Source organism: Doryrhamphus excisus, linkage group LG11 (assembly GCF_037039965.1).
Source record: "Doryrhamphus excisus strain RoL-2023G ecotype Guam linkage group LG11, RoL_Dexc_Guam_v1.1, whole genome shotgun sequence".
Classification (NCBI taxonomy): domain Eukaryota; kingdom Metazoa; phylum Chordata; class Actinopteri; order Syngnathiformes; family Syngnathidae; genus Doryrhamphus; species Doryrhamphus excisus.
Window position 1 is genome coordinate 6,973,540 of NC_136367.1, and position 20,564 is coordinate 6,994,103.

The 20,564-nt window shown below is 46.3% G+C and overlaps 2 protein-coding genes across 4 annotated transcripts; both read left to right on the forward strand.

Annotated features, from left to right (window-relative positions):
- Positions 1-621: 621 nt before the first annotated feature.
- LOC131141834 (uridine-cytidine kinase-like 1) lies at positions 622-14,861 on the forward strand. The gene is made up of 15 exons (XM_058091628.2): positions 622-788; positions 2,374-2,582; positions 3,405-3,511; positions 5,256-5,426; positions 6,779-6,850; positions 7,916-8,105; positions 8,528-8,589; positions 8,767-8,783; positions 9,513-9,611; positions 9,693-9,786; positions 9,887-9,949; positions 13,683-13,805; positions 13,887-13,994; positions 14,483-14,639; positions 14,712-14,861. The coding sequence occupies exons 1-15, from the start codon at positions 706-708 to the stop codon at positions 14,786-14,788; spliced, it is 1,632 nt and encodes a 543-aa protein (XP_057947611.2). The 5' UTR covers positions 622-705; the 3' UTR covers positions 14,789-14,861.
- A 922-nt stretch (positions 14,862-15,783) lies between these two features.
- On the forward strand, positions 15,784-20,542 carry mpv17 (mitochondrial inner membrane protein MPV17). Of its 3 annotated transcripts, none has more exons than XM_058091712.2 (8): positions 15,784-15,900; positions 16,818-16,905; positions 17,877-17,992; positions 18,076-18,168; positions 18,248-18,343; positions 19,735-19,767; positions 19,837-19,889; positions 20,277-20,542. In XM_058091712.2, exons 2-8 carry the CDS (start codon positions 16,833-16,835, stop codon positions 20,344-20,346), a joined length of 534 nt encoding a protein of 177 aa, XP_057947695.2. In that variant the 5' UTR covers positions 15,784-15,900; positions 16,818-16,832; the 3' UTR covers positions 20,347-20,542. The 3 variants fall into 3 exon arrangements, with proteins under 3 accessions (XP_057947695.2, XP_078650746.1, XP_057947703.2); XM_078794620.1 differs by lacking the exon at positions 15,784-15,900 and adding an exon at positions 16,010-16,095; XM_058091720.2 differs by lacking the exon at positions 15,784-15,900 and adding an exon at positions 16,059-16,099.
- Positions 20,543-20,564: the final 22 nt, after the last annotated feature.

A 20,564-nucleotide genomic window follows, 5' to 3' on the forward strand; every position in this document is an offset into this window, starting at 1 on the left:
TTGTGCTAGAACATTCTAATGGGAGCAGCTATCGGAAATCAATGCATGTACACTTGCACATTAGTGCACGCCTCGGTGGAGTGTGTACATGCACATTTTTACACGCACGATGAAAAAAAACGACATTTTTGGTTTTAAAAAAATCAAATACAGTACACGTGATTAACGTCCATTTGCGTGAATGTATTGAATACTGATGTTTTGCAGTTGCACACTTGCTGTTTTATTACTACAGAATATATGTTGTAATTCAACTACCATATTCTAAGCCATAATAACCAGCCATAATAAACATTTTTACTGCCTCTCTGGCAGTTTCTATGAACAGTCAGCATTGTTTAGTGTATGTGTTAATGTACTATTTATTATGGCACAGATGCAGTAGCGTAATTATACCCCAAAGGTGCTGCATACATGTGATGATTGTAAAAATAATATATTATATACAGTATATAGGGAAAAGGGCATCCTGAACGCACCACAAGTGAATTGTAAATATGAAAAGTGATGCTTAGCTGCCTTTTAAAAGTGTCTTTACCTTGTCAGGAAAGTAGTCATATGACCTCCCCACTTGTGGCACGTGCCATTCAAGTTGACGCTGCAAACCCGCCTGCTCCAAACAGAACCACGCTGCCGCTTTACGTGCCCTTACGTCATGACGTCACCCGTGTTTGGTTTCCCCCGCCGAGCCATTACCCGGCAGACATGAGCACATCCAGCTCGACGGACCAGAATGGGCAGACGGCTGACGGTGGCAGGGGGTCCGATAGAATGTCCCGTTCCGACAGGTGAGGACGACATGCGGGGGGTGGATGTTGTTTGGGTTTCTAGCGTTGTGGCGCCAAAAGGTAGCGGAGTCGGACAACGGTAGCTAGCGGGCTAATGCTGCAAGGCTAGCTAACAGCACTTTGCTAGCAGCAGTGAAGAAACAAAAGAGATGCCCTCCATTTAAATTACAATAACTTTCCAAGAGAGTAGCTTTGACGCACATTATAACGTTAATCCTTCTCAGTGGTACATATTTTTAAAATAAGATTTATTTGCGAATGGTGCTACTTTTGACAAGTATTACCAGGGTACCGTACAGTATAGGTAATGTGTAGTCACTTAAAGCTTGTATTTTCTCATGTTATTATATTTTTCAACAGTCAATATGTGTTACAAATAAGCTTTCATAAATATTTGCTGTAGCGAAGGGGGGCACCTCTTATTGTCTCAGAAAAGTTGTATTTTCTTTTATGTAATATTTTCAGGCACACTACCAATATAAAACAAGACTTGAAATGAATATATATTATAAAAGTTTTCCTTGTAATTTCATAAATATTTGCTGTAGCAAAGGGGGCACCCTTTTGTCATTGTCTCAGAAAATGCTTATTTTCTTTTATGTAATATTTTCAGGCACACTACCAATATAAAACAAGACTTTAAATTAATATATTGTAAAAAAAATTATTGTGATTTCATAAATATTTGCTGTAGCGAACGGGGGCACCTCTCATTGTCTCAGAAAATGTTTATTTTCTTTTATGTAATATTTTCAGGCACACTACCAATATGAAACAAGACTTGAAATTAATATATTGTAAAAAAAAATATTGTAATTTCATAAATATTTGCTGTAGCGAAGGGGGGCACCTCTCATTGTCTCAGAAAATGTTTATTTTCTTTTATGTAATATTTTCAGGCACACTACCAATATAAAACAAGACTTGAAACTAATATATTGTAAAAAAAAACATCATAAATATGTGCTGTTGCAAAAGGTAGTGTGATAAAATGTTTGTTTTGGAAGTGTAGCACCAAATGATGTCATCCAAAGCTGGCACAGCTAGACTATAATGCATGTCCTGCCTCCCAGGTATGCAGGGCTTGAAAGAAGCCATCCATTGATTGCTTATGGCCCCGCAGACCAGGAAGTCCTTGCCTGTTAGTTGGTGTTCCTGCTATGTGATGACAGCCTTACTCATGCGATGGCGACCCCCATGTCAGCTGCCTCCATCGGGCATGTTGCGCATTCCTGGGGAGGGTCGGCCACTCCCACCGCCCTCTTCCTCAAGCGCACCTACAGCAGAGCAGAGCCGCTGTGGAGGTTGGGGGGAGATCCTAAAGTGAGTGGACTCCTCATTGCCTCTACAGGACAGTGGGGGTTACTGCAGGTCCCACAAAGTTTTAATAAGACAATTATTTATTATGTATTTTTCACTCTTTGTGTAACCTATAGTCCCCCCCACCCATGACAAAAATGCCCTGAAAGGAGCAGCATGGGGTCGTCAGTGAGCACGTGGGCATCTCTGATGGCACTCGCACCAACCGCTAAGTATTAAAACTCAAGCACTCCTGCTAGCATGACTGTTTTTTTCTAATCTTCAGCGAGAGTGGAGAAGATTCCTTGGACGGCCTCCCCAGCTGTATCCCTCGCTGCCCTTTGACCCCGTCCTTGTCGCCACAAAAACGGACCACCAGCCAATCCAAGACGGAGCCCCCGCTGCTGAGGACCAATAAAAGGACCATCTACACAGCTGGCCGCCCCCCATGGTACAACGTTACCGGGACCACCTTCAAGGAGGCCTTCGTCATCGGTGAGAGAACCGGAGATTATTTTTTTTTAGTATTCTTGCTTCTTGTTAGCTTTTCATGCTGAAATGATACCAGGCCAATGTTCCCCGATGGAGGCGATGCTGCTAATGTATGATAATGTCCTCCTTGCCCCCCCCCCCCCCCCCCCTTCCCAGCTGGTCTCATGTCTTTAAGCACAGTACACACAGCTTGATGTTTGCGCACACACACGCTTGTCACACTTCATTTGCCAGTTGCTGAGACTGGTCCTCAGGCGGACGTTGGACTCATTCATCTGTGTGTGTGTGTGTTGGGGGAGTGGGGGGGGGGTGCGCTTCATCAAGCACAAAATCCCTTTTTATCTCAAATAATGTTTTACTGTTAGAACTCCAGGCTAGTCGGGAAGGATAACCTCCGTTTCTCCTCCCAGATCTCCTTGTAACAGTGCACCGAATCCATGACCCCTCTGGCATTCATTAGCATTCCATCATTTTTTTTGGTGCTCTGTGCACGTGTGCGTCTGCGCACAGCATTACATTGGCACACTTCCTGCGAGCATCGTCCTGAGGAATGGTGTAGGTGCCCGGCCACCCACAGACCCCTTCGTATTTACATCTCCACATTTCTTTGGTAGCAGTGGCACGTTTGCGACAGCCGACGGTATCGATGGCCGACTAAACTCTGCTGCCTTGGATTCAACTCCAACTGATGATAGTTGATGTACGCATCAAGTCTACGTCCTTGCATACGGTTGTGAAAATGTATTGTGTGCCTGTCCATATGATTGTTGTGTTTGTAAAAGCTGTACTGGTGTTCCATTGAAGCCAGTGTGGGTCTTCCTGCAGGTCTGTGCGGGGGAAGCGCTTCTGGCAAAACAACAGTGGCCAATAAGATCATTGAGGCGCTGGATGTTCCCTGGGTGGTTCTTCTCTCCATGGACTCCTTCTACAAGGTGATGCCTCCTTCAGGGAGGGGCGCCACATGAATGAAAGCGTACAGTGAAGAAAATAAGTATTTGAACACCCTGCTATTTTGCTATTTCTCCCACTTAGAAATCATGGAGGGGTCTGAAATTTTCATCGTAGGTGCATGTCCACTGTGAGAGAGATAAACTAAAAAGAAAAATCCAGAAATCACAATGCATGATTTTTTAACAATTTATTTGTGTGATACAGCTGCAAATAAGTATTTGAACACCTGTGTATCATCTAGAATTCTGACCCTGAAAGACCTGTTAGTCTGCCCATTAGAAGTCCACCTGCACTCCATGTATCATCCTGAATCAGATGCACCTGTTTGAGGTCGTTAGCTGCATAAAGACACCTGTCCACCCCATACAATCAGTAAGACTTTAACTTGTAACATGGCGAAGACCAAAGAGCTGTCCAAAGACACCAGAGACAAAATTGTACACCTCCACAAGGCTGGAAAGGGCTACGGAGCAATTACCAAGCAGCTTGGTGAAAAAAGGTCCACTGTTGGAGCTATCATTAGAAAATGGAAGAAGCTAAACATGACGGTCAATCTCAATCGGAGTGGAGCCCCATGCAAGATATCACCTTGTGGGGTCTCAATGATTCTAAGAAAGGTGAGGAATCAGCCCAGAACTACACGACAGGACTTGGTCAATGACCTGAAAAGAGCTGGGACCACCGTTTCCAAGGTTACTGTAGGTAATACACTAAGACGTCATGATGTGAAATCATGCATGGCACGAAAGGTTCCCCTGCTTAAACCAGCACATGTCAAGGCCCGTCTTAAGTTTGCATATGACCATTTGGATGATACAGAGGAGTCATGGGAGAAAGTTTTATGGTCAGATGAGACCAAAATAGAACTTTTTGGTCATAATTCCAATAAGCGTGTTTGGAGGAAGAAGAATGAAGAGTACAATCCGAAGAACACCATCCCTACTGTGAAGCATGGGGGTGGTAGCATCATGCTTTGGGGGTGTTTTTCTGCACATGGGACAGGACGAGTGCACTGCATTAAAGAGAGGATGACTGGGGCCGTGTATTGTGAGATTTTGGGGAACAACCTCCTTCCCTCTGTCAGAGCATTGAAGATGGGTCGTGGCTGGGTCTTCCAACACGACAACGACCCGAAGCACACAGCCAGGAAAACCAAGGAGTGGCTCCGTAAGAAGCATATCAAGGTTCTAGCATGGCCCAGCCAGTCTCCAGACCTGAACCCAATCGAAAATCTTTGGAGGGAGCTCAAACTCCGTGTTTCTCAGCGACAGCCCAGAAACCTGACTGATCTAGAGAAGATCTGTGTGGAGGAGTGGGCCAAGATCCCTCCTGCAGTGTGTGCAAACCTGGTGAAAAACTACAGGAAACGTTTGACCTCTGTAATAGCAAACAAAGGCTACTGTACCAAATATTAACATTCATTTTCTCAGGTGTTCAAATACTTATTAGCAGCTGTATCACACAAATAAATTGTTAAAAAATCATGCATTGTGATTTCTGGATTTTTCTTTTTAGTTTATCTCTCTCACAGTGGACATGCACCTACGATGAAAATTTCAGACCCCTCCATGATTTCTAAGTGGGAGAAATAGCAAAATAGCAGGGTGTTCAAATACTTATTTTCTTCACTGTATACAGTAGCTCCCTGCTATTCGCAGGCTTTATACGACTGAGCCCGTCCATCTTTGGTGACTAAATGCTGTGTCATAAATAACCACTTGCAAGGTGCTGGATGAAGACCAGCAGGAGCTGGCGGCAAAGAACGAGTACAACTTCGACCACCCCGATGCCTTCGACTTCGAGCTGCTGGTCAGCGTCCTCCGCAAGCTGAAGGAAGGAAAAAGCATCAAAGTTCCCGTGTACGACTTCACGTCTCACTGCAGACGCAAAGAATGGGTAGGTGACCGGAACCCGGATATTTAGTCTGCGCCTTGTTCAATGAAATATGAAGGCTTTGTCGTAAAGAAAGACAACCTAAGTAGCAACGACAGCAAGCTAGCTAATAATAGGTGGGCCATCACATCATGTCAACCAGCGAGTGGAAGCGCTGCTGCGTTTGACATCGTTAAAGTGCTTGCATTGATGTGGTAGCTGTGCTAATGTGCTAATTATTAAACCTTAGCCACAAACACCCCCACAGCGAGGAATCCATCCAGCGGCGACAACGGTTCCCTATTTCTTTGCCATGTAATTTCATGGCTGAAAGGCGCAAAGCCACATGGGAAATGGCCTGTCGCCACTCACCAATCCTTTTATGGCCCTTTTGCACCAGCTGCCTGTAATTAAAAGCCCTCTGCACCCTGCTTCTTGGCGGGGGCTGCTGGGGGCTGCACACACTCGGAGCTGGAGTCTCCTTCTTCTGATGTGGTCCATCAGGAAGTCACCTTCGGTCTCCAGGCCGCACTTGAACATGTTGACTAACCTTAAATCAACTCTTAGGAGAAGACACCGAAATGACCAAATCAATAAACACTCATCTGTTTCTTTACAAGTCACAGCCCCCTCCCCTTCCTCACCTCCTCGCCTCTCCCCTCCACTCCCGTCCTTGCCGCTCCTCGCCTGCTGCACTCGCTTTGTCTCTGTGCCGGCTCCAGATCAATGGAGCAGCATTGTTTTTATTGACTTTCACGTGACACTGATGGAGAGACTGGAAAAATGATGGCAGCACGCTCGGCACCATTTTGGCTCCAACTTAAGTGTCACTGTTATCCACACAGCACCATTCCATCTTAAAAACAGTCTAATTATTATTATTCTGTCTAAAATGTATTTCTTCTTCATATTTTTGGCTGTTCAGAGTGGATTCATTGGCTTTACATGATTTCTTACGCCTTGGTTTTAGTTTAAATAAATTCATGCAATGCTGTAAAACAGGTCCATCAAATAATTTGTTATATGGTGAAGTAATTATATACCTTTTTATATTAAATGAAGTCATAATTTAATTAATTAATGGCACATTCAATAACACTTTGTGTATTTCATTCTCATTTAATTGAATTCATGATATTTATTTCAGTTAATGTCACATTGCCATATTTAACACTCAGATATAGCTCAATAAAATCACCAAAGTATGACAACTGAGCATTATTGTCTTTAAAAAGACAATTATGTAGCAGCGACCAGTTGCAATTACACTCTTTGACCACAGTCTGAAAGGGAGGCGCTGTTTTGCTATGCTCGCTTTAGCTTACAAACCCTGTCAATTGTTGGTAGACAAACCAGATGTGTCCTCTTTTGAACAGAAAACTGTATACGGGGCCAATGTTGTCATCTTCGAGGGCATCCTGGCCTTTTCCAACAAGGAGCTGCTGAAGGTGAGTTTGCATGCAATGTTTTTGATTTGCTAATGAACCTAAATAATCCACCACAACATTCTGAAAGTTGGACATTTTGAGGGAAGTTCCTGCGCAGCGGACTATCCCGCGTCATCGCCCGTTCACCTGTGAGAGAGCTGGACCGTGGCGATAAGGGCCGGCAGCCCCTCCGGGGACTTCCTGCGACACTGTTAATAATGGCTGCTGTCGCCACGATGAGTAATTGCGTTTGGTGGAGCCCATCCAACCCCTACTCTGTGATATGCTAATGAGGTGCGCTGCTGGGCCATGGGGGATATTGGTGCTCCTGCACCACGAGCCTGTGGCCTTTTGGCCGCACATCAGGGGGTCAGTGGGGGTCAAGTGAATTGATGCGACTTATTTGCTTTGGCACCTAAAACACAAAGCTCATCCAAAATGTTCATATGTGGTCCCCGCATTCTTCCATTTTTATGTTAATTTGCTCAGCAGCACGTTGGTTGTTTCTGGATTTTTGACGCTAAGCCGTGGGCTCATCCCACAAGCTGCCATCTTTTGGTTGGTGGCTTGGGGAGATTTACAGCAGGTGACGCTCTTGCCTTGTTGTGGCCTGAGTTATACTCTGGTCTAAATCACACGCCAACATCTTTTCATCTCATCACTCGTCAATAGGCCCTTTTTTGTCCGCGCCGCCACCCCCCCCCCCCCCCCCCCCCCCCCCACTCGTCGCCGGGATGCGTCCACATTGATTTTTCTTGCTTTTTGCTGAGTGCAAGCTTAGTGGCAGAATGGATGGACCACTTTTTTCTTTTTTTTTAAAAGAGGCAATGACATCCGACGCTTGCGCTTGTGTGTGGAAATAAATATACTCACCATTAATCCACTTCACAGGGTCCTGAATCCATTTTTGCCCGCAGGAAATAATGTCAGCCCAGTTAATGTGTTCCAGACACCCAAACATACTCGCACAAAACACATTCCACAGAGCAGTGATTCTCAACTGGTGGGTCAGGACCCAAAAGTGGGCTAGTCAAAAATGCCACCTTTTTCCACCGAGGGCCACATACTGAGTCTCTTCTCCTGCAGCTCCTGGACATGAAGGTGTTTGTGGACACGGACTCGGACATCCGGCTCATCCGCCGGCTGAAGAGGGATGTGTCTCAGCGTGGGCGGGACATCGGCGGCATCATCAAGCAGTACAACAAGTTTGTCAAGCCGGCCTTCGAGCAGTACATCGAGCCCACCGTGCCGATGGCAGACATCGTGGTGCCCAGAGGTCCGCTCCGCTTCCCTCTAAAGCGGGGGTGTCCAGACCTTTACCAGCCAGGGACGCACACTGGAACGACAAGGATGCAAGGGCTATACCATTATACAATACGATACGATTTCAGCTGTTTTTCATTTTTGAAATATTTAAACTTTTATCTTAAATGACCATTAATTTTCTTCTCTTAATATTCCGACTTTATTATATTATAAGTATTATAAGTATACGTTTATTTTTTTCTTAATATTGTGGCATTATTCCTGTAAAATTCGATCCCAACTATTTCTCCTACTATTTTGACTTGTAAAATTACTTCTGGTTGTTCCATGTGCCCCATCTGACCCACGGACCATACTTTGGACACCCCTGCTCTACAGTGGGATTGTGGCCACTTTTAATGGATGCTCCAGCGATCTGTTGTCTGTCAACAGGTGGGGACAACTTTGTGGCGTTGGATCTGATCGTTCAGCACGTCCACAGTCAGCTGGAGAAGGTAACTAAACGTCCTTCACCATCCACAGAGCTCAGGTACCGGAGGAACAATGTCTTCTGGATTTATCATCACACTAAATGCTAAATGTTGGTAATCTTAAGGACTTTCTATAACGTGTGTGTGCATGTCTCCCCACCCTCCCACCTCGCCGGGCTGAATGCCGTGTAATCATTCCAGCGCGAGATCAATGTGAGGTATGAATGTTTTTAAACTTTCCAAACTACGAACACCTTCCTTTCAAAGTAAAGTGTACTTAGACGTTCTTTCAAACTAATATCTTCTGACATCCCTGGGCTGTCCTTTCAAATTAAAAGTGCCTTTCACAGGACTCTCAACCTTCTTTAGTACTGGAGGACGGGGGTGTACACTGTGTCCACTTCATGGTCATCTTCTAGCGTGGAGGAGTGGAAAGAACATGTCTTGTTCTCCTGTCTCCCACTTCCTCCTGTCGTGGACCTCCTTCAGGAGGAGCTGTGCTGGGATATGTGAGGCACCTTGTTGCCCTCCTTGTTTGCTGTGTAATTTGACCCCCGCTCCCGTAAAGCTAGTGTGCTATGTGACTAATATGTAATGACACAACACACACCCTGTGTTGATGCAGCATCTTGTGTGTGTGTGCGTGTGTCCGTTCGTCTGTCCACTCTCAGCATGTTTCCACTGTCAGTTCTCAATATGTACCTGCCTCTTGCCTTCAAGCTAACCTGCTAATTGTTTACTTCTCATTATGTTGTGGTTGCGACTCCCTTTTGTGTAGTGAGTAACCTAGTATCTTAGCACAGCTGAGAATTGCACTGAAAGACACTCGGCGCCACCTGCTGGCGCAAACACATACTTTAATGAATCGGTGCACATGTTAGGGGTGATAACTCCCTGTTGCCACGGTAACTGCGTGCTCGCCGATCATGCTCGTGTATTTCTGGCAGGTCGGCCCTGGCTTCAGCTCACCAGGGTCAGCCTTTACCCGAGACCCTGAGCGTCCTGAAGAGCACGCCGCAGGTGCGCGGCATGCACACCATCATCAGGTCAGCAGAATAACAAAATCGTACTGGTAAAAACATCCTCCGAATGTCATCATCACCACCATCGTTTGTGCTCTTGAGTAGGAACAAGGAGACGAGCCGTGACGAGTTCATCTTCTACTCCAAAAGATTAATGAGGCTCCTGATTGAACACGCCCTCTCCTTCCTGCCCCTCAAGGTCTGCAGACCCAACTCCACTGAGGCGTCTTGTTGTTAAAAACCGTCTTAATTCACGGATTTAACAGCAGGGCTCACCTCTTCTTCTTCCTCTTCTGCAGTTCGTGTCTGTGGAGACGCCGCAGGGTGGAGTTTACGATGGCAGGGGGCTGAGCGGGAAAAGGGTACGTCTGCTTTCTTCCTGCTGTTTACTCTGTGCAGTCTACTAGCATATTACACCAGTTTTAAAGTCGCTACATTGGCTCCCGTCCGCTTCAGGATCGATTTCTTACTGGTTTTTAAATGTCTTAACGGCCTTGCCCCTTCTTATTTATCTGATCTGCTTTTACCATATCAACCCCGGCGGACCCTGCGGTCCTCCGGCACTGGCCTTTTAACAATACCAAAACCCAGAACGAAAACCCACGGTGAGGCAGCATTCAGCCACTATGGCCCCCACCTGTGGAACAGCCTGCTGGAGAGCCTCAGGACTAAAGAGGCTGTTGAGATTTTTTAAAAAAGATTAAAGACACACCTTTTTAATCAGGCTTTTAACTCATATTTTTAAACTTTTCTCATGTTTTTATCTTTTTAGTCCTATTTAGGGCTCGAGCACTGACCAGTGCGAAAGCCCTATTGTAATCGTTCCGTTTTTTATTCTGACGAAAGGACGGCCATTTTGAGGGCCTTAACATGCCCGAAAACTCACCAAATTTTGCAAGCGCGTCAGGTCTGGCGAAAATTTCGATCTGGTGGGGGTCCCGAAAACAATGTTCCAAAATTGACTCTCTAGCGCCACCTTTAATTTTTGAAAAAATTGGCCCCCGCCACCAGTTTCACCTATCGTCACGAAACTTGGTGGAGACGTCTATCGTGACAGGACGGACCAAAAAGTCTCAAGAACCCATATTGGAAAACGAACAGGAAGTCGGCCATTTTGGATGGCGGCGGCCTTTTTCGTGCCAGAAGTTGGGGTCGTATCTCGACGAACTCCTCCTAGGGGGTTTGACCAAATGAGTCCGTTGTTGCATCAACGGACACTAGACGGATGGCCCACGTTAAATTGCGAAGGATTTTGGGATATTCCATATGATGTGGGCGTGGCACGCCCCCAAATTTTGCCCATTTTCATATGTCCGGGCCTTGCACGCTGAGCGTAACTGTAGACGTGAATAACTTGGCTCCACGTGGTCAGATCTTCATCATACTTGGTACATGTGATCATGGCCCCGCCCCGAAGGTCCCCGTAGGTCACTTCCTGATTTCGTCGCAGCGCCACCTTTTGCCGACAGGCTAAAGGCGTGTCATCTACATGAGGCCTTTTCTGCCAGGAGATTCATCAGATGAACATCGGGGTCACAAGGTCACTGCCTGACAGCCTGGTGAAGCCTGTTGATGGACCATGATGCAGGAAAAGCGCACGTGGTGGGCGTGGCCTGGCGGCGAATGCTCAGGCCTCGCCATTTACATAGAAAAGGTCATCATTCGCCCGCAAAAGGTCGCATGGGCTTGAAAACTCATAGGGGGGGTCAGAATCCAGGCCTGAGCGGCCTGGTGTGGCCCCCATATGAAACCAAGCCAAATTGACTCACTAGCGCCACCTAGAAGTTTTAAAATAATTATCCCTCGCCTCCCGTTGCACGTATCGGCATGATTTTCGGAGGAGACATCACTCGTGACAGGACGCACAAAAAAGTCTCGATAACCCATGTTCTAAAACCAACAGGAAGTCGGCCATTTTAGGTGGCGGCGGCCATTTGGGGGCGGATGTATGGGTCGTATCTTGACGAACTCCTCCTAGGGGGTTTGACCGAATGAGTCCGTTGTTGCATCAACGGACACTAGACGGATGGCCCACGTTAAATTGCGAAGGATTTTGGGCCGCTCCATAGGATGTGGGCGTGGCACGCCACCAAACTTTGACCATTTCATATCTGGCCCTGCCTGGTGTCTGGCCTTGCCTTGAAGCAATGTACATCAAAGTCAATACACAGTTTGACTGACAGACTGATGATGTCAGTTGATGGACTATGATGTGTGTAAAGCACATGTGGGGGGCGTGGCCACGGCGAATGGTCAGCCTTCGCCATTGACCATCAAAAGGTCATCATTTGCCTGCAGAAGGTCACATGCTGCTGAAATCTTAAACGTGAGGCCTTAATCCAGGCCTGAGCGCCCTGGTGGTGCTCCCATGTGACACCAATCTAAATTGACACACTAGCGCCACCTAGAAGTTTCAATTCATTATCCCTCGCCACCCGTTACACGTATCACTATGATTTTCGGTGGAGACGTCTATCATGACAGGACGCACCTAATGCTCCAGAAGCCATGTTCTAAACACAGCGCCACCAACTGGTGGAAATGTATATCTGCCGTAACTTCCTGATTCATGGTCAGATTGTCTTGAAATTTTTTTTGGTGTGTTGGGTCAATCTCTGGTCTGTTATACTGTGTGTACATAGACTGTATAGCGCCACCAACTGGTGGAAATGTATATAGCCGTAACTTCCTTCCACATGGTCGGATCAAGCCCAAATTTTTTCTGGTGGTCTGGGGTACCCTCTGGTCTATGACTGTGTGTGTACATCGACTGTATAGCGCCACCAACTGGTGGAAATGTATATAGCCGTAACTTCCTTCCACATGGTCGGATCAGGCCCAAATTTTTTCTGGTGGTCTGGGGTACCCTCTGGTCTTTCACTGTGTGTGTACATACGCTATAGCGCCACCAACTGGTGGAAATGTATATCTGCCGTAACTTCCTTACGCACGGTCGGATCGGCCCCTAATTTTTTCTGTTGGTTCGGGGTACCCTCCGGTCCGTTACCGTGTGGGCCAACCACTCTATAGCGCCACCCACAGGCGGAAACGTATATCCGCCGCAAGGACCTACCGCGTAGTCCGATCGTCGTGAATTTTTTTATGGCGGTTCGCGGTGTCGGACGGGACGTGACCGCGCACCCGCCTCGCCGCCGCTGTCGCCCCCTCCTGGCGGAAAATTGCAAGTGCCGTGACTACCTTACTGCTTATCCGCTCGCCGCGGTTTTTCGTACGGCGCGTCCACGCGCCCGTCCGGTCGCGCGCGCGACCCCGACCCGCGCGTACCCCCGACCCGCGCGTACCCCCGAGCGCGTCGGGGTGCTCGAGCCCGCTCATCACTGCTTGCAGTTTTAATTTATGCTTTTATTCTTTAGCGTTTAACTCCAGTATTTCCTCAGGGGGGGTCCTCCACACTGGGGGCTGTGTCGGGTCTGCTGAGGGGGTGCCATCCTTGGGTCCCTTCGACCCGGCCGGCTGGGGGTTCCTCACTTTAATGTGGGGGTCCGCCCGTCTGTCGGAGTCGGGGGGGCGGGGTGCTGGTCCCCTGATGACACGGCCTGCAGCTCCTCCCAGTGTGGACGGCCCCAAAGGTGGCGTTTCCTTGATCCTCAGTGCCATGCATGTCTCGCTACTGTGTGTGATTGTGTGTGTGAGTCTAGTATGTAGGGTGGGAGGGAGGGGCTTTCTTAGTATTTGTTTTTTCCTTTTAATTGTGGTACTTGTTTTTAATTCTGTAAAGCACTTTGTGTTGCATGTCTTTGCAAGAAAAGTGCTATACAAATAAAGTTAATTTGATTAGACTAGTAAATACCAATGGCAAAATAAATACTGTAGACTGCTGCCATATAGAGTATATCGTGCATACTGTATGTCTAGTATATACTGTATGCGTTAGGTGTGTCCCAGTACAGCCTTTTCACTTTGGATTTCATACTGCAGCCTTGACTATCGGCAGCATCACTTATACATACTTTATGACACATTTTTTTGTATGGAATATTAGAAAAGACATACTACTCAGAGTGCAATAATCAGCATACAGGAGGTATGAGACGCATTACTACAAACTGTGCAAACTGGCCTTTGTGCTTTTAGATCACAGGCGTGTCCATCTTGAGAGCAGGAGAGACCATGGAGCAGGCGCTCATGGCCGTGTGCAAAGACATCCGATTGGGGAAAATCCTCATCCAGACCAATCACGACACAGGTGAACCCGAGGTACGCCGACCCGCAACGTGGCTGCTCGCTTTTGACACAGAAGGCGTGTCATGTGGGTTTTTTTTTGTTTTGTCGCTGTAGCTGCACTACCTGCGACTGCCCAAGGACATCAGCGAGGACTACGTCATCCTGATGGACAGCACCGTGTCCACAGGCGCTGCAGCTCTCATGGCCGTCAGAGTGCTGCTGGTGAGACTCCAATCCAATACTTTACATGGACTTGTGTCTACCTCTGGTTCGGTCAAGGTGGAGATTAGGCCATCGCAGTTACGGTAGTTTGGGACGTTTGGGTAGCCCCTCCCCTCCCGGGTGGTATAACTGAAATAGTGTATAATCCATGTACCGTGATCCCTCACTACTTTCGTGTCAAATTTGGTGGCTTCACTCTTAATCTCAATTTTTCAAAAAAAATATATTAAGAAATCATGCTGCTTTTTAGAAAATAATTGAGAACCTTTGCCCGAAGTCATCTTTGCTGGAGGGGCTCGCTTGCGTGGTTCATTTGGTGAAATACACAACTTAAATGTACCGCTGTTTTTATGCTTCCACTTCCACCATGCTGCTTTTTGTGCGGCGGTCCCTGAATGCACCATAGTTACTTGCTAAGGAAGCTCTAGCTTCCACAGTCATAAGTCCTGATAAAAAATAAAAAGTGTGTTTTGTGTTGACGTGTGAAGGACCATGACGTGCCGGAGGACAAGATCTTCCTGTTGTCGTTGCTGATGGCAGAGATGGGCGTCCACTCGGTGGCCTACGCCTTCCCCAACGTGAGAATCATCACCACCGCCGTGGACAAGGAAGTCAACGAGCACTTCCACATCATCCCGGGCATCGGTGAGCATCGTGTGAACAATAACAAAAAAGTTGCCAGCCAGCCTCAACACTCGCTCTCCTTTGGGTGTGCAGGTAATTTTGGGGACCGTTACTTCGGCACAGACGCACCGTCGGACTGGTGCGAAAGTGACGACGGCGTGGAGTTTTGATGGGACACGTGGATGTCCCTAGGAACGCTTGGTGCATGGACATGAGGTCAGAGGGCCCCCTGTCGCCCCCACCCTCTGTGCTGCTTGGCCACAAACACTCATGGGCCTCCAAATACTTGATGACTTCGCTTACCAGTCTTGTGTTCGTTCTTCACGTGCCTTTCATTTATTTGACTGCTTCTTTGCTCTCATTGGCCAGTTTTAACGGGACAATTTAAAGGGGCAGCTTCCATGTTGTTAGCACTAGCATCAGCACTAAAGATAGCTTTTAGCATGTTTTGTATCACTTGTTAAACCCGAGTGCACTTCTCTCTCCTATGGGGGAACCCAGGGTTTAAGAACACGGCTCTTATTTTTCTTTCCTTCTACTTTAAGGAGATTGACTTGAATCTTTGTTGTCTTGTGTGACTTGTTGTTACAACCTTCCGTAAAATGACAATTCTTCATACTTGAAGTGGAAAAACAGAACTAATGGTGTGTTTTCTGCTTTATTCTTGTTTTTTGGGCAACACTACCTTTTTCTTAAGTCCAATATTTATCCTCAAACTATATTGGAAGTATTTCAATCAGCTGCTCATCTGTGTCCACCACACTTGGTGTCACTAGACAAAGTTGGGGGTGGGGGGGTTACTAATACCGCATCTATTGAATTATCTTTTGTCTTGATTTAAAAAAAAAAAACAGAACCACATGGAGCGCCAACTTGTTAGCTGTCATTTTGGATATTCTTATTTACTTTATAGTTGTAAATGGCATTACAGTTTTTTATACAAGTTATTTCTGCATTTTTACTTCACTGAAGCAGTATTAGAATTTTGGGTCTGCCCTGCTCCCCAGAACCACTTCGAGGTAATGCCGCCATTACCTAACATATAGAACGTAGTAGTATTATTGTAGTATTTTCCTGTTAACATGTTTTATTTGTCTGTCCTCAGAATAAAATGTACTATTTCACTTTATGCCATCTGAAGTGTTTGGTTTTTGTCCGCTAGGGGGTGGAACTCCTCTGTCTTGCACAGCGGAAGTGACGGAAGGTGCCTTCCAGGGAGGCCTTCACTGACTATCGGAAATAACTGCAACGTGAGCTGTGCGGTCAATAGCCTGGTTCAAAGGTAAGAGCTCAACGTTCGAAACACTTTTTACGGGTTCCCTTTTTATTCTACCCATTTCGCAGTTGAATGAACTATCCAAACAAATAGTTGCATATCTCGGTCGTTAGGTTTTGAGGAGTAGACGAATAAGAAATCTGGACAAGTGAATGAACGTGAAGGCATCAGCCTATTGGAAGGCAGACTCGTCATCAGCAGGCTTGTAACATTTTAATTCTATTACAATTACCCTTTGTATGTTGATTAAATACGTCAAGAGTTGTGATTTCGTATTAAAATCTTTCTTAGTTTTGACCGAACACAACACAAAAGTTAGCTTCTGGCGAACTTGTCGTTTTAAGCTAGGTGACGTTGAAACTTGACGGTACTGGACGCCGAATGTCACTGAGAAAGAGAATCATTTAGAGTTAATGCTGTTTTTATGAATAGTGTATTGTGCTACGGGAAGACTTTGTCGTTTCTCTTTTGTTTTAGAAACAGCTCTTTTATTCGGCGCTCTGTCTTTGTGCGAACAAGTTAATTTATCGTCGCTGTTCAGTTCTTCTGTGTATTTGATGACGGATGGCATATAACAGGGGAGTGCTGTACTTGGAGTACTTCCACGTATAAGGTGTTTAAATCGGGACGTATGCATCTCTAGTTGTGGCCGACAGGACCAGACTAGTTAGTCATAATAAACCATGTAATGTCACTTAAGAGCGGCCAGTCTGACTGGAGTCACGTTGTTTCAAACTCAATAAGTGCCTACAGAAGATGCCTGTCAGTTTTTACTTCAAGTACTTGGGTAGAGGTACTTTAACAAGTCATCTGACCCTCTTCTAAATCTGCTTACTTAACTTTTGATATGAATACGTTTCCCAGGAACTTTGTACTTCACTATTGGTTGACTATTGTTTTGCTCATTGACATTTGTGTTGCAGCGTGGATCAGACAGGATGGCCAGCTTGTGGCGGTCCTACCAGGCCCTGATGGCGAGGCACCCCTGGACTGTGCAGATTGTGACGGCAGGTAAGACGAGTGCACACTTTCACCTTGTGTGCGTTGCAGAAGACAAGCCTGCATGCTTTTGTTGACACTATGAACTTTGAACTGCATAGACTGACGGGGTGCACCGCTAACGCCCCCAATGGTTGGGTACTTGCATTCACCAAATGGACGTAAAATCCCAAGCACAGGCTTTTCAATCTTGGAGGAAGTCACATTTTCCTCACTTGTAACTTCCTGGAAGGGGTCCCACCACATTTGACACATTCACACTTCATCAATATTTCACTTTAGTAAGCATGGAAATTTGCTTTTTTTGTTGTTATTTTTGCTACTACAGTAGTGGACTGTATGTTTGTTATTCAGTACAACACATGACCACTAGATAGAGGCAGAGTGTTAGCCAAAGTATTTGTCACTGTCTGAAGTCTTCCCCTTTATAGGGAATTATCAAACAATTAAGAATCGTTTTTAATTAATTAAATATATTTTACAAGAACAAAAATCAAAATATTTAAGACAAAATGTATAATTTTACAAGATAAGGAAATATAACATCATTTTAGTAGAATAAAGTTGACAAATTCAAGAAACAAAGACCTAAAGTCATCATATGAAAAGCAAACCAAACAAGTTTTAATGTAGGTTGGAGGAAAAAGTTCCATTTGGAATAAAAAGTAATTAGAAGTGTCAATTATACAAGAATAACCTTGTAGGAAGAGAAAAAGTATCATTTTAGTAGCAGAAATTTGACATATTAAAGACAAGATGCTGTTTTTGTAGAGGTACTATTATGACATACAAAATAAATTGTAAATGTTTGAAAAATTAAGTTGGGGAAAATTGACCGTGTGCACCGCAAATACCAGTAATTCACCAAATGTTTGCTAGAATTGCGTCCAAGTGACAGGACACCTAAGCAATGATGCCACTAGAGGGCGTACTCTACAGTATTTAGCATGTTTAGTGTCGTTGACCTCTTGTGTTTCTGTCAGGCTCTCTGGTGGGCATTGGCGACGTCATTTCCCAGCAGCTGATCGAGAGACGCGGACCCGCTGGTCACAACGTGCGCCGCACCGCCAAGATGATGGGCATCGGCTTCTTTTTCGTGGTGAGCATCACCTAAATGTTTAACAGTCACCCATGTGATGCCATCGTCGTCAGCCAGTGCTTCCTGTGACTTCCTGTCTGAAGGGTCCGGTCATCGGAAGCTGGTACAAAGTTCTGGACCGACTGGTAGTGGGGGGAAGCAAGAGTGCCGCCCTCAAGAAGATGATGGTGGATCAGGTGAGCAGTCAAAGGTCTCCGGGAACGTCTCGCTACTTCTTGTTGTACAGTGTGTGTTTGTGTCTGTGTGTGTGCCCAGTTGTGCTTCGCCCCGTGTTTTTTGGGGGCCTTCCTTGCTCTGTCTGGCGTTCTAAACGGACTGACGGTGGAGGACAACATGGCCAAGCTGCAGAGGGTGAGAATGATTAAATATGACCACAAACCACAGCACATGTGCTCTGATGCAGTACCATCTTTGACCTGCGAGGGCAGCATTGTGTCGTTCAGGCTGATGGAAAGAAGAAACAAAGTTAACTAGTAGCTTTTGTGTCCACGGTTATCAGCCGTACTTTGGTGGTCCAAAACATGGATGCCAAAAACTGACACGGTAGCGCCCCCTTGACCTGGGGAGAAAAACCTGGGGAGACGTCTATCAAGACAGGAGGCACTAAAAAAAAAGTCCATAGAGCCCGTGGTCAAAACATTTTGGTTTGGAACAAAAACCAGTCATGGTATTTTATCAAACTCCTCAGAGGGATTTGGACCAAGTGGCCCGAAGACCACTAGTTATCATTATGATTATTATTAGCAAGGCCTTCCTGTCATACAGCCAGCGATGCAAGAGGGAGGGCCTGGTGACTCATGTGATGCGTGTGTTCAAACATCGCATCCGCCCAACAGGCTGATCAATTATTGACGTTAGAGGACGGCAAATAAACCATACAGCAGACGCTGATCAAACACGTCCTTGGACCGGAGACTGCTTTGTTTGGCTGAGAGCGAGCCCGGCCCCTTCCTGTGGGCACTTTGTCCGCCATCGCCGTGCGGACGCTCGCTGTCCACATTCCCATCCTCTAACAGTGTCATGGCGGCCTTTTCTATTTTTGTAGTGTGATGAGACGGGTTAACTCATTCAATACCAAAAACTGGACGCCCGATCCCTAAGACGTATTTAGACGTTTTCTACATCACGATGCAAGTGCACACTAACAGTAACGGAACACTTTTAGAGCAGTTTTAGGCCATAAGAATGGCCATAAGGTGGCAGAGGTGCATTTGATAAGAGCTTGGCGTGGGTGGAGCGGGTGGAGACAAGGGAAAGGGAAGAACAACAACAATAGCATAACAAACAAACAGGACTACATCAGCAAACGTCTGACCATAAAGACCAGAATGGAGAGGACAAAGTATGTAGTACATACTGTATGTACTGTAGTTTATATGTAGTATGTATGCATGTACACGTCTCTGTATGTGTGCGTGTATAGTACATATCTGCGTGATTGTCCCTGAGAACGTAGGAAAGGAGAGGGACCGCCTCCTTCCACCTAAGGAGCTCCGCCCCACCACAGAGCCACCCCCCCCACCCCCCAAGTCCCAGCCAGAGGCCCCCCAAAGCTGAAACAGAGGCAAAACAGAAACATGTTATTTGATAATTAGAAACATGTTTTACTCTGAAAGGGTGGAAGGGAAGAAAGTAGCAGAATAATGGATTCAATATTGGTGTCATTGTGACCTTTAACTACATAAGGTGTGTGTGTGTGTGTGTGTTGTAATGTAGTAATGTACCTTTTGTTGTTTTGCCAGGACTACACGGATGCGCTCATCTCCAACTATTACGTAAGTTTGGCAGATATTTCCTGGTAGACGTCGGGATGCTGATCCGGTGTTTTAATCTTGGCGTGTCAGTTGTGGCCCCCCGTGCAGATTGCCAACTTCTACTTCGTCCCGCTGCACCACAGGTCAGTACCACTGAACCGCTCGCTATGCAGTCTACCAGGGGTGTCCAAAGTGTGGCGCGGGGGCCCTTTTGTGGCTCCTGGATGTTTTTTTTTGTCTGATAGCGGGTACCATTACTAGTACTCGGTCAGCCCACATCGTAATGTGGTCTACCTCGTGTAGAGCAGGGGTGTCCACGCTTGTAGCATCGGTTGCCTTATACGTGAACATTGAAGGATGCACACACCGCCCCCCCCCCACGACATACATGCCAACAGCCAACAATACTAAGTGTGCTGGTACTCCTCCTGCTGATCTCCTCTTGGGTTCATTCGTAGCGCCTCCTTGGGATGTGCTCTCTCTCTCTCTCTCCACCACAACCTTTTTAGCACGACATCTTCACTTCACAGGTTGGCTGTGGTGCAGGTCGTGGCCGTGGCCTGGAACTCCTACTTGACCTGGAAGGCCAACACGGTGTGACACGAACACACACACACACACACGCACACACACACACACACACACTCTCTCTCTTAATGGTCAGCTTGTGAAGAAGCAAAGTCATGAAAGTTGTCACTGTGAAATTGGAGGCGGGGCTGCTATTAGCTTGTTTTTCTTCCCTTGTTAACATTTCTGATGTTTTTGTAGCGTGACAATAAATGGACAGAAAAAAGTGGCCAGAAAAATCCATTATGAAC